The sequence below is a fragment of the Notolepis coatsorum genome, assembly GCF_963971535.1.
Source record: "Notolepis coatsorum genome assembly, chromosome: 4".
NCBI classification, from domain to species: domain Eukaryota; kingdom Metazoa; phylum Chordata; class Actinopteri; order Aulopiformes; family Paralepididae; genus Notolepis; species Notolepis coatsorum.
The window spans coordinates 171,058,752-171,075,370 of NC_140168.1; the positions used below are offsets into that span (position 1 = coordinate 171,058,752).

General features: G+C 42.0%; 1 protein-coding gene across 1 annotated transcript in view; it reads left to right on the top strand.

The window, feature by feature from the left end:
* Positions 1 to 16,619, top strand: part of LOC311226746 (partitioning defective 3 homolog) — a gene marked incomplete at its 3' end in the record, with an annotated part of 616,272 nt that overhangs the window by 439,592 nt on the left and 160,061 nt on the right. The window contains 2 exon segments of the mRNA XM_084312156.1: positions 1,852 to 1,980; positions 12,351 to 12,386. Coding sequence (XP_084168282.1) covers positions 1,852 to 1,980; positions 12,351 to 12,386 — 165 coding nt within the window.

Sequence of the window (16,619 nt, forward strand, 5' to 3'; positions counted from 1 at the left end):
ATTGATTTGGCTGCAGATCTGTGTGTACATGAGCACATTGCATGCCACTGATGTGACGTGACAGCAATAGTCTTTCACTGAAGAAAAGGTGAATGATCCAGTCACTTTCTTTAACGTAGCCAGCAGACAGAATATGGGGAGTTTGACTAATGTAACTATTACACATTATTATATAATATATATATTTTTCTGACTGAAGTACTTCTTTTTCTCTCTATACTACACATATCCCGCCCTTTGCTAAGCACTGTATGACTGAAGCATCTGCAGTCCAATCAATGGCCACACTTGGATTTAGAACACATACCCATTTTGTTGGCAGCTCAGAATTCTGAATTCTGACACCCGACAGCTTAGATGGATGAGAGTGAGGACTAGCTTGTTAGATACTAACTCTATGGATGAGAGGGATGACTAGTTTGTTAGATGCTAACTATGGATGAGAGGGAGGGCTAGTTTGTTAGATACTAACTATGGATGAGAGGGGTGACTAGTTTGTTAGATACTAACTATGGATGATAGGGAGGACTAGCTCGTTAGATACTAACTCTAAGGATGAGAGGGATGACTAGCTTGTTAGATACTAACTCTAAGGATGAGAGGGAGGACTAGTTTGTTAGATACTAACTCTAAGGATGAGAGGGAGGACTAGCTTGTTAGATACTAACTCTAAGGATGAGAGGGATGACTAGCTTGTTAGATACTAACTCTAATGATGAGAGGGAGGACTAGTTTGTTAGATACTAACTCTATGGATGAGAGGGGTGACTAGCTCGTTAGATACTACTGTAACTCTAAGGATGAGAGGGATGACTAGCTCGTTAGATACTAACTCTATGGATGAGAGGGGTGACTAGCTCGTTAGATACTACTGTAACTCTAAGGATGAGAGGGATGACTAGCTCGTTAGATACTAACTCTAAGGATGAGATGGATGACTAGCTTGTTATATACTAACTCTAAGGATGAGAGGGATGACTAGCTCGTTAGATACTAACTCTATGGATGAGAGGGGTGACTAGCTCGTTAGATACTACTGTAACTCTAAGGATGAGAGGGATGACTAGCTTGTTAGATACTAACTCTAAGGATGAGATGGATGACTAGCTCGTTAGATACTAACTCTAAGGATGAGAGGGATGACTAGCTTGTTGGATACTAACTCTAAGGATGAGAGGGATGACTAGTTTGTTAGATACTAACTCTAAGGATGAAAGGGAGGACTAGTTTGTTAGATACTAACTCTAAGGATGAGAGGGATGACTAGCTCGTTAGATACTACTGTAACTCTAAGGATGAGAGGGATGACTAGCTCGTTAGATACTAACTCTAAGGATGAGATGGAGGACTAGCTCGTTAGATACTAACTAAGGATGAGATGGAGGACTAGCTTGTTAGATACTAACTCTAAGGATGAGATGGAGGACTAGTTTGTTAGATACTAACTCTAAGGATGAGAGGGAGGACTAGCTCGTTAGATACTAACTCTAAGGATGAGAGGGAGGACTAGCTCGTTAGATACTAACTCTAAGGATGAGAGGGATGACTAGTTTGTTAGATACTAACTCTAAGGATGAGAGGGAGGACTAGCTCGTTAGATACTAACTCTAAGGATGAGAGGGATGACTAGTTTGTTAGATACTAACTCTAAGGATGAGAGGGAGGACTAGTCGTGATGCTCTGGACCTCCAGCTCAGGGTGACAGTCATCTGTGTTTACCAATATTGACTGAACTGTCCCGGCATCATTATAATAAATAGCACAATGTCAATTCTGCTTTGGGGCGGATTTTCACTTCAACCCACAAGCGTTGATATAGAGGTGACTCATCGTCGCTCCTGTTCTCTCCAGGTGAACGGGGTGGACTTGAACGGACGCACTCAGGAGGAGGTGGTGTCGTTGCTCAGGGCCACACCCATGGGCGGAGCCGTGGGATTGGTGGTGTTACGCCAGGAGGACGCCTTCCTGCCCCGAGAAGTGGTACGCTTGTTCCTTTTGTGTGTGTGTGTGCTTTTATTACTGTATGTATGTATTTGAATGCATGCACATGTTTGTGGGTTCATATGTACTCATATGAATGTGTGTGTGTGCGTGCATCTACTCCTGACTGCTGTTAACCCATTCTCCGCCATCCACGTGTTAAGGCGGGTTTCTCCACCATGCGTTGTCTGCCAATAACTCCGTACGCGTTTTTTAGATAAATATTTCATATTTTCGTCATGGTATTCATATTTCACCCACGGAGACTTGGGTGATGCTGTCTGGGCTATCACAACTCTGCAACGCTTCAATACTGCCACCTCGTGGCCAATCGACGAGTTGCCAAACCGGAAGTGCCCGGAAGTGCTCGGTCCGTCCCCTATTTTCGTCCGGCCACTCGCTTATCGTCCCGGGGCTCAATATAGACACCGTCGATATGAATCTTTGCCATAACTCAATAATCAACACGATTTGGACGTGTATTAGTAATTTACAAACCGGAAATGGATCGCATCGATCAACATCCCATAATAGCGATCTTTTTGCTCCAGTGTGATTGCCCAACGCTACGAGGAGACTGGGGTTAGTTTCAGCGTTTTTCTTTACCATTTTCGATACAAACTGCTCTGATCAATATATCACCCATACTACATGAATCATTTAACGTCGGTCATTGAATTATAAACGACCAAACCCCCCCCCCCCTCCGTTCACCCGCAGGTGACCAGTCATGACGTTTAGGACCATGTACAGTTGACATATTTTATTTTTTTTTCACTTTTTCTCCCATTTTTCATATTTTCTCCCATCCTAATTTCGTATCATCCAATTCAACCCTCCCCTGTCACGGACGCTGTTTCTTGCCTCCCACAAGCCGGCTGCAATGTGGACTAAGTCATACATAGCACAAGTCCCCTCCGGTACTTGAGGTAACAGCAGTCGCATCTTTTCACCTGCGCAGCTCGATCTCTCAGTGGCGAGGAGTAACGCGTGGGAGGCTCACGCTGCCCCCGACACTTCCTGATTCTACTGCGCAGGCGCACCAACCGACCTGTAGGAGTCGCTGTCCACAACGCCCGATCCCCACCCATCAGTTTCCCACCGGCCAATGTGTATTAGTACGGACGACCAGCTAACCTGAAAGCAAATGTGGAGCGCTGGGCTCGAACTGACGAGCCCAGCGTCTCCAGCATTTCGTGGCGAGTGCCTTGCCCACTACGCCACGTAGCCGCCCACGTACAGTTGACATTTTTAATATAACGTTGATCGGTATCAAACTGCATTTGATCATCTAATATATGCATTTATGCCTATATCTCACGTTCTATGAAATACTGCAGAAAACGATAAAAACATATTTATACTCTAGACGGTATTTTAGTATGAATGTGTGAATGAAAAAGTAAAACGTTCCTACATCCTGAACGATAGATAATTGATGTTGAATGGGCCATAGTAATGTCAATTTAGCAATACAATTGAAAAAGTTATAGCCCTGCAAAGAAGGTGAACATATCCATAGACTTATAGCGCTGGCAGAGAGGGTACAATGATGGGTACAATACCCGGCAGATAATGGGTTAATAACTGAATATACCACCATAGACTAGTATCATTTTGTCTCATATACCAATAGAGCTCCATAACTGCATCACACTTCATTACCCCAGACTCTCTCACTTCCCACCTTCTAGCTCTCCCTTCCCTCCCACCTTCTCTATCTATATATCTGCCTATCTCTTTATCTCTATTTCTATCTGTCTCTATCTCTCTCTTTCTCTGTCTCTCTCTCTCTCTTTCTCTCTCTCTCTATCTCTCTCTCTCTCTCTCTCTCTCACACTCTCTGTGTTCATTCCCCCTATATCTGTCTGTCTGTCTATATCTATCTATCTATCTATCTATCTATCTATCTATCTATCTATCTATCTATCTATCTATCTATCTATCTATCTATCTATCTATCTATCTATCTATCTATCTATCTCATATTATCCCTGTTGTATATCTTCCCCCCTCTCTCCTACTGCTCTCTCTCCACATCTCCTTATCTATATCTCTCTCTTTCTCTCCTCCCTCTCTCTCGCTCTGAGCTGATTGGCCAGGTTGATTGATGGGGGGATGAGCAGATGCAGGACAGCTCGTAGGTAGAGAGAGATAGAGAAAGAATGAAACACACACACCGACTGAATATAAATCAGTCGCTGGCGTACCCCCCACACACACACACACACACACACACACACCCCTGCACACACCCCTGCACACACACACACCCCTGCACACACACACACCCCACACACACACACACCCCACACACACCCCTGCACACCGCGTGTACAGTAGCTGCGGCACATTGTCTGGCGTCAGAAGCCGACGCCTCACGCAGCTTGAGATATCAATAATTCATGTACACAGTTGCTAAATCAATCGGCGCGCTTATTACAACTATTTACTCCTTCCGAAGGTCGTGTTTTTACAAGTCGTCGCCAGATGTTACCTCACATTTTATCCACAAGAAAGTGTGTTTGATGTACGGGCACATCTGGAAGCTACCGCCCAGAAAGTAATTTTCAGCAGAGTTGGTGTACTACAAGCAAAATGTCCAAACAAAGAAAGCCAGGTGTTAGGAAGTGTTGAAAAGTTTAAGTCTTTTTTTGATTCCACCAGATACATGTCAAAGAGAGACTCACCAAGCACGTCTCGGGTCCTGTGTGTGTCACGTGAGCCACTCGCTACGAAATCCAGCCATTCATGAGAGGTTTTGGCCCAATGTGACAGATCATTTTCTTTACCATAGAAATGTATATTGGACAAGTTGAAGGTGTTCTGAAAATGTTGACACTAAATCAAAGTTTTTCTGACCTGTCTATGCAGTTTGTTTGAGAATTGGTATCTTTGCTTTGGCCCACAACTTAATCTGAGTGTCGTGATTGAGTGGTTTGTTGATACTTCACTCAAACGTACAACTCACATGATTTCCCTCCTATTGGCTACATCAAAAAACAATACAGGGCCTTTGAGTCTGCTAGAAGAGTCTTGTTTAGGGCCCAGACCAAGACAACATGAGGCTGTTTTAAGCTAGCTTTAAATCACCTCAGTGTTTACACCGTGTGTGCCGATCTCCTCACAGTCCCCGCAAGCTCACTCTAACGCCGGCATTATTGAGCGCTTGGGTATGAGTTATGGCACAGAGCGGGTGTTAAATCCCCCTCCCTCGGTTGCCATAAAAAATGCCCCCCACCCCGCTCCTCCTCCACAGCACTCACGAGGGTCGTTTAGTGTGTGTGCAGCCATTCACCGCAGAAGTCAATCAAACTGCTGATTGGTGACAATTATCACAGTCTGAGGATGCAGACGAAGCCATTGGCCGGGCTGTCGCCATAGGGATAATTTTAATGGTGCGGGAAAGCCTGTACTGGGTCGATACTCGTCTTTAGAGCGGAATGTCACTGTTGCTTCAGAGCGAGGGCTGTTTAGTTGTTAGACAGGGGGCTCGTTTATTTTAGTGCCGTGTGGAGGTGGTCAGTATCTGACTCCAGAGAGACACACTGGGGAGCTGGTGGAGGTGGTCAGTATCTGGGGGAGAGGTGGTCAGTATCTGGGGGAGAGCTGGTGGAGGTGGTCAGTATCTGGGGGAGAGCTGGTGGAGGATAACGGACATCCTTTTTTAGACTGTTGATGGGATGTAATCAGGATGTAATTGGATGGAGGGTGCAGCCATTCAATTTGTCAGAGAGGGGGATACATGTAGAGGAGTTTTTAGGCAGGCATAAGTCAGGCCACCTAAGTGGAGCTACTGATTGGGAGATGCAGGTAGATTTGGGAGGAAACTATTTTATAGAATTTACCATGCCTTGGGAGGATTCAGTGGATGAGGCGTATGAAAGGAAGACGCGTAGATAAGCATACTTGGCAGCAGAAACTGAACAGCAAGATTGGAAAACTAGGGTTTTTCCGGTGGAAGTAGGATGCAGAGGATTTATAGCACGATCAACTTTATCAACTTGTTGGATGTCAGAAGAAGCATCGAAAAGCAGTCAGTGGATTTGGTTGAGGAGAAATAATGTCAGCTGGGGGCCAAAGTAAACAAAGGGTGAGAATAATCCTTCCTCTGTTGTTGGTGTTTCATGTGTGATATTGGCATAAGGATTGTATGTTTGACATAGGATACCATAGGGAGGTTCGTCGTGTGAATACAGTAGGGCTGTACCGAATGCTTCGAAGCTTCGATCATAATGTTGACATTCAAATTCAAATTTTTTTTTATCTTTTTTTCTATTCAATCTGTTTAAACCAATGGGGGTTTTCTTCACAGTTGCAGTTAAAGATTAGGCTACACTAATATTATAATATTATACTATAAGACGTCACCATCACTTTCATACCAACCGTGCCCTTATTGGATTATTTATGTTGACGAAACTGATGAGTTATATTCATTAAAGAAAGTTGATTTAATAAAAGAAAAATACTCATTTAATCAGATTAATCACTTTATTCAAATTGAGGATTTCGTTTAAAAAAAAAAGAAAGAAAAATGTATAAAGTAATTTTTTTTTGATAGACATTCGAAGCTTCGTTCGAATACTTCAATCGAAGCTTTGAATGTTAAAAAATGACATTCGGTACAGCCCTAGAATACAGTATCATGGAACCTAAAGTGGAGGAGGGTGGTTCTGGGACCCTGAAATGAACCGCTGAGCCTTCCCGAGGTGTCGTGGGCCTAACTTGACCAAACACCGGTGAAGGGAGGTGCCCACTTGATAACCTTGGTGATATGCTTAAGCATTACATCACGCACAGGAGTGTGTTATACAAATTAGATCATGCCTGGTGGTTGTTAGGCCCGAGGCGCAACCGAGAAAAAAGTAGGTCCAAAAGAATTAATAAAAAGTTGCCTCCGTGTCTAGAAGCAGGTGCAGTGCTTCAAAGCATGCCAAGGCCCGGGCCCTTTTCAGGACGATGTGCCCACCAGCGGAACACTGCACTTTGCGAGCATCTAGCGGCTCGGGTCTGCATTTGTTATACAACATATTATAAATAGAATTAAAGCCCTAGTTGTTGCCGTTCGAATGCCACCTCACTCGACAGAATCCGTGCCTCGGTTCTCGAGTTACATGCCGATATGTCAGGCGTGCGACTTTGTACACGCGAGCGTCAGATTATCACCCCGGACTCCCGAGGCTCTAGAACTGAAAATTATTGGACAGGGTTGTAGCCAATGAGTGTAGCTTTCCAATGATACCCCACAGTGGGTTGTGCTAATCGGGGATAGGTGTAAATTGACGAGCGAAAACAGGAAGTGAAAAACAAACAGCATGCATTGCCGTCAATGAAAAAAAAAAGTGTACACAGTTTACCAAAATCGCAATCTTACTCTATTTCATTAGCACTAAAGTTTTCTTTATTGTGTAATAAACTTCAGAATGTTATCTTTCAAAGGAGACCAGGCTTATGCATGTACTATAAGTATAAAGTATAAAGATACGCTTTTCAAAAAAAGTATGCAGTCCTCAAGTTCAAGTAAAAAAAATTGCTACTTTTCTGGGTGCCTGGTTAATGTTTTGCCAGGAACATGCCTAGAACATCTCATTTCATTATACAGAAAATGGAACGCCGACACAAGAATGGTCTCGCCTCATACAGATGGCGGGTTTTGCCGTGTGTACAAATCAAATAAAATAAAATTTATTAAGGCCCGACAACACACGCTAATGTCCCCATGGGCCGGACACGTCTTCTTTAACACATTCCGGGCCAACCACGTACAGTATACAGTATATACGTTATTGGGAGCCAGCGGTTGATGGCCAAAAACGTATACCGTACTTTTCGCACTATAAGCCGCACCTGACTATAAGCCGCAGCAGCTAAATTGAATGATGTGTACATATATAAGCCGCACTGGACTATAAGCTGCATGTGTTTTAATGTTTAATTACCATATGTAATGGAATCCCACTGGCCACAGGTAAGGACAATTTAACGTCAATTTCAGCTTGATCGTGCAATTATTTCATAGCCATCCTCCCTGATCAGTGTATGTTGTGGTAATAACTAGGGATGTCCGATATAATTTTATTTATTGTCAAAAGTATGCATAATGTTATGTTAATTCCACAACAAGACATATAATGTTAATTACCTGAAATTATTCCGTTTTTTTGGGGGGGAAACCCTGCATATATCGGTATCGGTTGATATCGGTATTGGAAATTAAGAGTTGGACAATATCGGTATATCGGTATCGGTAAAAAAGCCGTTATTGGCAATCAATTACTCAGAAACGATCCCCCCCTTTCATGCATTCATGATGAAACATAATACCTATCATTCATATGCATTTGATTTTTTAACTGTAGCGTGTGCAGGGACAAAACGCCAATGGATTTGGTATAATACACGTCGCGGCTTATAAATAGCCTCACAGGAATTAGCCCAGATCATTCCGAAATAACACTCATATTCACCACGGTATAAAACGGGAACGTATGGATGGAAAAAATATGAATTTTTTTGCATCTTGAACGGAAGGTTCTTACTGTCAAATGACCATGATATTGTATCCATAGCTATAATATAAAATATAGATTTAGCTCTACAAACAACGTGACGCACAGTGACAGTTTGTAATGGAAAGCTGGCGTTCCAACCACATTCCAGCCACATTCCAATGGCCGTGAATGTGTTAACACATGCCGTTAACGTGGCCCAGCGGTTGAGTGCCAGAAACGTAGATCTACGTTTCTGTTTCGTTATTTCTTTTATTCGCTATTGCCATTCAAAATCCATCGAGGCACCTTGTGCAGGCTGTCCTGAATGCGTCTGAGGTGGTAAACGGTCAATACCGCCACCTAACGTCTTGCGGCCGCTATTGCACTCCATTTGAAACTATGTGGTTTGTTTTCTCTGCCGAGCTGCGGCGTGGGGGCGGGTTCTTTTATTTTTTTTTTTTTTTTATTCTCTCTGCCTGATTTTTCTATGCTTTTCTCCCCATCCCAACTTAGTCGTTATGCCAATTCCCCCCCTCCCCTACCTGGTTGTTGTGCGCATGTTCCCCCTACTGGTCGGTACAAGGGAACCCTGAAGTCTACCACATGCTTCCTCCGACACATGCGGAGACAGCTAGCGGCTCTCTTTTCAACTGGGAGCGAGGACTCTCATTGGTGAAGTGTAACGCGTGGGAGGTCACGCTGCCTTCACAACTTCCTGCCTTTCGCTGAGCAGGCGCCCATACCTGACCTGTAGGCGTCGCTGTCCACAACGCCAGATTCCCACCCACGACTTCCCTCCCGCTAACTCAGCCAAACGAGTTACTATGACGATCGGCCCAAGCCGCAGGCAATGCTGACTCCGGGAGTCGAGCGTGGGGGCGAGTTCTAAACACTCTGGCAAAACAAGCGCTTATAGGGATGGCATCGACAACTGTCCCCGCCCATCCGTTCATATGCAATGCTGGATAACGTCGGACACAGGATCGCTGTGGAAATTTGGAACGGCGATCAGATAATTGGATTATTCTTTTTGCAGTACATCAGAGACAAGGAAAGGACTATATGTTACCAATCTTGCATTGATCCGATATTTTTTTCCCCGCGATCGAAGCGTGTCTGTGTGGTATGCGTGTGTGGTGTGTCCCGTTGGTAGTAATCACAGCACGGAGGGGCGCCCCGCTCCAAACCCCCTTTCATGCGTGCATGATGAAAGATAATACCGATAATCTAGCATTGATTTCAGATTGATTGTTTTGATTTCCAATTTCACTAAAACGCTGTTTTCGCGTCTTTTCCTGGGATTACTAAGAATCACTCAAACTATACTCATATTCACCACGGTATAAAACGGAAATGTACGGATGAAAAATCTGTTTTTTGCATGTTGACCGGAAGAAACTCACAATCGACAACGTTATTAGATCCATAGCTATAATATTTAATATAGTATATATATATATTATATATATATATAGGCGGAGCTAACAATATACTCGTTATCATCACCATACATAACGCTTGCTTATATTTAAACACGTTGAGATTAGGGCCGTTCTTTCAACCTGAAAGTGCACTTTCTTCAACCTCGAAGTAAACAAATCACAGAAGGTAGCCCACTGCCGCCTGCCGGCACCATCCAGGTATCGACGTGAGCTAACGGTAGCTAGTTAGCCGGCAGCCCGGCACCATCGTATCAACGTGAGCCAGTTGCATTAGGATTAAAAAATGTCAACACTCACTCACCCCATTTTATATTACATTCCCAAAGAAGTGCCTCCGTCTCTCGTAGTCTCGTTGTGCTGGATGAAGTCACTGGCGGCGAGGGTTTTGCTTAAATCCGAACAGACTCCAGTCCTTTAATTGTCCAAATGCGACAAGTGTGTGCAAGTTTAGCTCTTGTTTGACAAAACGTTAGCCATCTGTGGTCAGGGAGCTCATCGTGGGCTGGAGTGACGGTGGTTAACTTCGACGCTTTATCGTTCAATGGTAACGTATTATTATTATTGCTTTAGCAGTCTGCTCAGAGATAGAGGAAATGCATACAGGTTAGTGTGACGCACCTCTGTGTTCTCCTCACGTGACTCACAATAGCCAATGCTGCCGCCATCTTGCTCAGCTCAGCTCTGTGCGGGAAATACGGACCGCCTCCCCTGCCCTCTGCTGGCCGTGCTGTGTGTGTGTGCACTACAACCAATGCAGTCCCCGTCGAAACTCCGTTTCAGTGTAAATAGAAACTGAACCCCAACTGTGATTTTGACGGTATTGATTTTCAATACCGTCAGTATCTCTAAATACCCCGGTATACCGTAATACCGTCATACCGCCCAAGCCTATAGCCTACAAGTCGCCAGGGTGAAATGACAGATAGACACAATAATAATTATTATTTTTTTTTTTATATAACTACAGTTCGAGAGTTGAAGAACATATTTAGTACACCAGCGAACAGATATAATAACTCTAATTGTAAGAATTCTGTGTTTAAAAAATGCCGTTTTGAAACACAGTTTGTGCTCTCCACAGAGGAGAGGTGGGGACTGGGTTCATTTTTGCATCTGAATAGAGCTGCGTGTTGGGATTCAGATTCACTGAGCCAGGTAAAGGCATTCACACAGAGAGAGTCATTAACGTTAACGATGGACGCATTCAGGTGAGGGTAGTTGTCCACGCCCCCCGCCCCCCCCAAACTAGCTAAAGCGTGAACATCTTTGAGAGGCGTTTTCTCCCCTTGAGTGTTTTAGACAACAGACTGAGTTACAAGATTTAAATGAATATATGATATTCAAAACATTCTCATATTGCAAAGTATGACACATCATTTGAAAGCTTACATTCTGTACTTTCACAATCTGTAAAAATCTGGAAAATGAAAATAGAGACATGTAGGCACAAACCCTGGACTCGGTCACATATATTCATGATCTCCTTGTGTTTCTTCGATGCACCGACTGCAGATGTGCCGGTCGTTAGTTCAGTATTAAGATCACACCTCCGCTCCTCAGTGTCGACTGCCTGATCACGTCATATCCACATGGGCACCTGCACGCGCGTACAAGCGATTCAGAGCATTCTCACGATGTTTGACGCGGAGCATGGTGCGATATCACAGGTGATAATCATCATCATCATAAAAACGTTATTTAAAAAAACAAAAACACGCAAAAGACCATTGAGCTTGTCCTCGTTTACAGTACTGTTGAGTATACAGACAAATAAGACACAATCAAAAGTAGTAATACAAAGAGAAAAACATCATTGTAAATAAGAATGTGTTCTTAATTTACCTGCCTGGTTAAATAAAAAATGTAAAAGTTATTTAACTTGAATGTGGCACACTGTAATCTCTGTAATCTCACTGTGATCTATGTAATATCACTGTAGTATCTGTAATATCACTGTAGTCTCTGTAATTTCACTGTAATCTCACTGTAATCTCTGTAATATCACTGTAGTATCTGTAATATCACTGTAATCTCACTGTAATATCACTGTAATCTCTGTAATATCACTGTAATCTCTGTAATTTTACTGTAATATCACTGTAATCGCACTGTAATATCACTGTAGTCTCTGTAATATCACTGTAATATCTGTAATATCACTGTAGTCTCTGTAATCTCACTGTAATCTCACTGTAATCTCACTGTAATCTCTGTAATATCACTGTAATCTCTGTAATATTACTGTAATATCACTGTAATCTCTATAATTTTACTGTAATCTCTATAATCTCGACACATGTCGACTTCTAACACAGGATGTGTGTCGTCCTTCAGAAGAAGGTTTGTGTTGTAAAACGAATGGTAGTTTTTAAGAGTGTACAATTGTAATATCTTGGCTGATTGCTTCTGGTTCTTCTCTCCCTGCCTCCTCCAGGACGCTGAGCCCCAGACACAGGCCACAGGAGATCTGGTAAGAGTAGCTGAAATATCACATTCAACCCCGCAATCCCAACCCTTTAAGAGCCCTCAGTGCTCCTGTGACATACTAGGAGCTAGCCCCACAAAGACCACAGCCCCCCCTCCCTCCCTGCGCTTGACTGATGCATACCCACCCCACACAGATCGATATCAGGGTATTGGGATGACATTATGCATGCGTATACAATGTCCAAGTTCTGTTTTGGAGTGAAGGCTCCATACATTCCCTCCAGTGGTTCTATCTATCAGCCCTGCTCCAGAGCCTACTCCATGTCTGCTGTGGTTTGTACATAACAGTGGATATGTGGTGTGAATGTCCTCAGTCCTGTGTGTGTGTGTGTGTGTGTGTGTGTGTGTGTGTGTGTGTGTGTGTGTGTGTGTGTGTGTGTGTGTGTGTGTGTGTGTGTGTGTGTGTGTGTGTGTGTGTGTGTGTGTGTGTGTGTGTGTGTGTGTGTGTGTGTGTGTGTGTGTGTGTGTGTGTGTGTGTGTGTGTGTGTGTGTGTGTGTTGTTCAAAATGTAAGGACACCTAGTCAGTAGCTATTTATGTTTCCATCTGCACTGTAGCAACATAGCAAACGCCTAATATCCCTAGTATATGATATCCGTAAATACCACACGTCCAAATAATTATGAGAATAAACTAATTCATTTCTAAAGCTCTTTTTGAAAAACAAAGTGCTTTATCGAAAGACCATAAAACCAAGAGATAGTGGAAAAGTTTAATTTGTTTAAAAAAGTTTTTAAATGATACCAACCACACTGTAAGAAAGATATTTGCAACAGTACAGTGATTTCTAAAAGTCATCCCTCGGACTTCCGTCTGTGAGATGAATGTGTATATCAGCAGCTCTAACAGGTTTTACTTTTGCAACTACATTATAAAACAAAGCCAGAGTAAATTAACCAAGCATGTATAAGAACCGAGTGTATAAGCACCAGCACAATCTTATAGGCTTAGCAACTGAAAAATCAAACCCGAAAATGACACGCAAAACTGTAAATGTGAAGATGGGAACAGCTGGGGGGGCGCTGGGGGGGCGCTGGGGGGGCGCTGGCGAAGCCGTGGAGGACAGTGAGGAGAAGAACGCTGATATAAAGGGAAAAAGGGGTAAGAAGTGGTCTAACAGGGGTTCTCAACCTTTCTGCTGCCAAGGCACCCCTGTGTTCAATAAAATATTCCAGGGCACCCCTACATACGATAAAGACTTTTCTGGTGCTGTCTTTTTTGCTACAATGATGACAAAAGTGCTTGCTTTCAAAATAATGTCTTTTTAAGAAACCGGGAAACACATTTGTGTGTATATGCAGGCTATATAATGCATTATTAACAGGTGTTTCAGGTCTAAATGGCTTAGTACTGTTGACATTACACTGCTTGTAGTAGTAAATCAAATAGCATATTTCTTTAAATAAAATTACAGAAAATTATCACTAAAGTGCTATATGTTGCAGCCGCACACTTTTCCATAAAAACAGCGTATTTGGATAAGTGTGACCATTTCTCAAAAACTGAAAATCATGTATTTTTTTTAAATACAGAAAATGATCACTAAAGTGCTATCTGTTGCAGCTGCACTGTTCTCCATAAAATAGCATATTTGGATAAGTTTGAACATTTCTCAAAAACTGAAAATCATGTATTTTCTTTTAAATACAGAAAAGGATCACCAAGTTACCATTTCTCAAAAAATATAAATAAATACAGAAAATAAGCACTCGTTCACTCAGTGGACATTTCTAGCTCAATGCGAGGTCCGCTGCTGCTGGCTAATAATACGGTCAATACGTGGGGAGATCTTTGACAAGGCAACACGCATGTCATCATCAAGGCTCAACTTGGCCCTACATGCTGCATCATGAGATACTTGGTACTCAGCACCACACTCTGAAACTAGCTCTCCAGGTGGTATCAGATGAGATTTCAATGAGTTCTTCCAAGAGTTTGGATGGAGATGTGTCAGGAAGCTTTGTCTCAATGTTGTCTGTAAAGGTTTTTTTTATCCAGAGTAACTTGGTGATCCTTTTCTGTGTTTTATTAAATAATGATTTTCAGATTTTGAGAAATGGTCAAACGTATCCAAATATGGTATTTTCATGGAAAACAGTGCAGCTGCAACAGATAGCACTTTAGTGATAATTTTCTGTAATCCAAAAATAATTTAAAAAAGAAAAAAAAATATTTAGATTTTTTTTCTCATCTCAAGGCACCCCTGGCAGCTCTCTGCGACACCCCTGTTGAGAACCGCTGGTCTACTGTACATGGAACGTAAACAGAGTTAATGAGCCAGTGGAAAGGAGCAAGGTGCTGTCGTATTTAAAGGCATTACAAGCAGATGTGATTTTCTTACGGGAAACCCATCATAAAAAAGTGCTCACAATAAACGTAGGTGTAGAAGGATAAGCCAAATATATCATTCCACATTTTCGATGAAAGAGGGGCGGCCATCTTGATTCAGAAGGGGGGGTTCCTTTCAGACAACAATCCACAATATTGGATAAAGACGGGAGGTATGTTATGGTTACGGGTGAATTACACACTCCAATGATACTGTTGAATATATACGTATGGGCCAAATTGTGATGATCCTGAATTATTTAGGATGGTTTTAGGTTTTTAATACCAGACATTTCAAACACCAGCCTAATCATCAAGGGGTTTTTAATTTGGTGTTGGACCCATACATGGATAGGTTATTTTCTACTCTTAAAAAAAGAAAAATAACATATTCTAATGCAAGTAATTTCATTGGAAACATTATGGATAATATGAATGTGTGTGATGCACACACACAAATCCTAAAGTTCTGTGAATACGTAGAATCACATTTCTTTTTTAACTAATGATAATAATGAAACCTCATACATTATTGTGGGAAACCTTTAAAGTATACTGTATGTGAGGGGATGTATTATTTATTTTCAGTCCTCCCAAACACGTGTGTTTAGAGGATGTAGAGCAGTGGTCACCAACCTTTTTAAGCCCAAGATCACTTTTTTTTTTTGGTGAAGGCAAGATCTACCTATTGAAGCGTTGAGAGAAAAAGACAGCCAAGATTGTACTTTAAACTAAATGACTTATTTGCCTGTATTCTAATTACATGCAATGCTTTGGTCCAACATTAAAACGTCAAAGTAGAACTATTATGTACTTTCTCAGTCAGTGCTAAGTGCAGTCATCTTATGCAGCATCACTTTTCACATCAAAACAAAAGTAGAACTGTAATGTGGACTTTCTCATATTATTAACATTGACAAACATATTTACAATTAGCATTTTATAAAGTAGAACTGTAATGTGTACTTTCTTAGTCAGTGCTAAGTGCAGCATCACTTTTCACATCAAAACAAAAGTAGAACTGTAATGTTTACTTTCTCAGTCAGTGCTAAGTGCAGTCAGTGCTAAGTGCAGTCAGTGCTAAGTGCAGCATCATTTTCACATCAAAACAAAAGTAGAACTCTATGTGTACTTTCTCAGTCAGTGCTAAGTGCAGCATCATTTTCACATCAAAACAAAAGTAGAACTCTATGTGTACTTTCTCAGTCAGTGCTAAGTGCAGCATCACTTTTCACATCAAAACAAAAGTAGAACTGTAATGTGGACTCTCAGGGTAAGATCTAAATTTTTTTTTTTTTTTTTTTTTTTTTTTTTTAATTTTCATGGAAAGATCTACAGGGACAGTCTCAAAGATCGACCAGTCGATCAAGATCGACGGGTTGGTGACCACTGATGTAGAGAGATGTCTCCAGGGGGAGAGGTGGTGGAGGTAATCAAAGATGAAAATAAATAAATTATAATAATAATTGATATTCTCCTTTGGTTCACTACAATTTACTCAAGCATAGTAACAGACACACTGGGAATACATTCCCTGAGATCCATAGATGTCCCTAGATACCAATAACATGCAAACAAACCTTGTAGAAGTGGAGCAATCTTCCATTTACTTGCGTATGTACTTTTAGGCACATTTTCAGAAAATATGGCTAGGGCTTAAGAGGTTAAAATGCCATTCCCTTCTACATAACCTTCCACTAAACACTTTGTAATTTTCTTACAACTGTATTTAAAACATACATTTATTTGTTTATGTTACCCGAGGGCCACATCTGGTGGAGTACAGGCGATCGGATAGAGATTGGCTTAATTTCCCAGTAAATTTGATTGGCGGTCGAACCTGGCAGCTGTGCACAGTAACCCCCCATCATCATCATCATCATCATCAT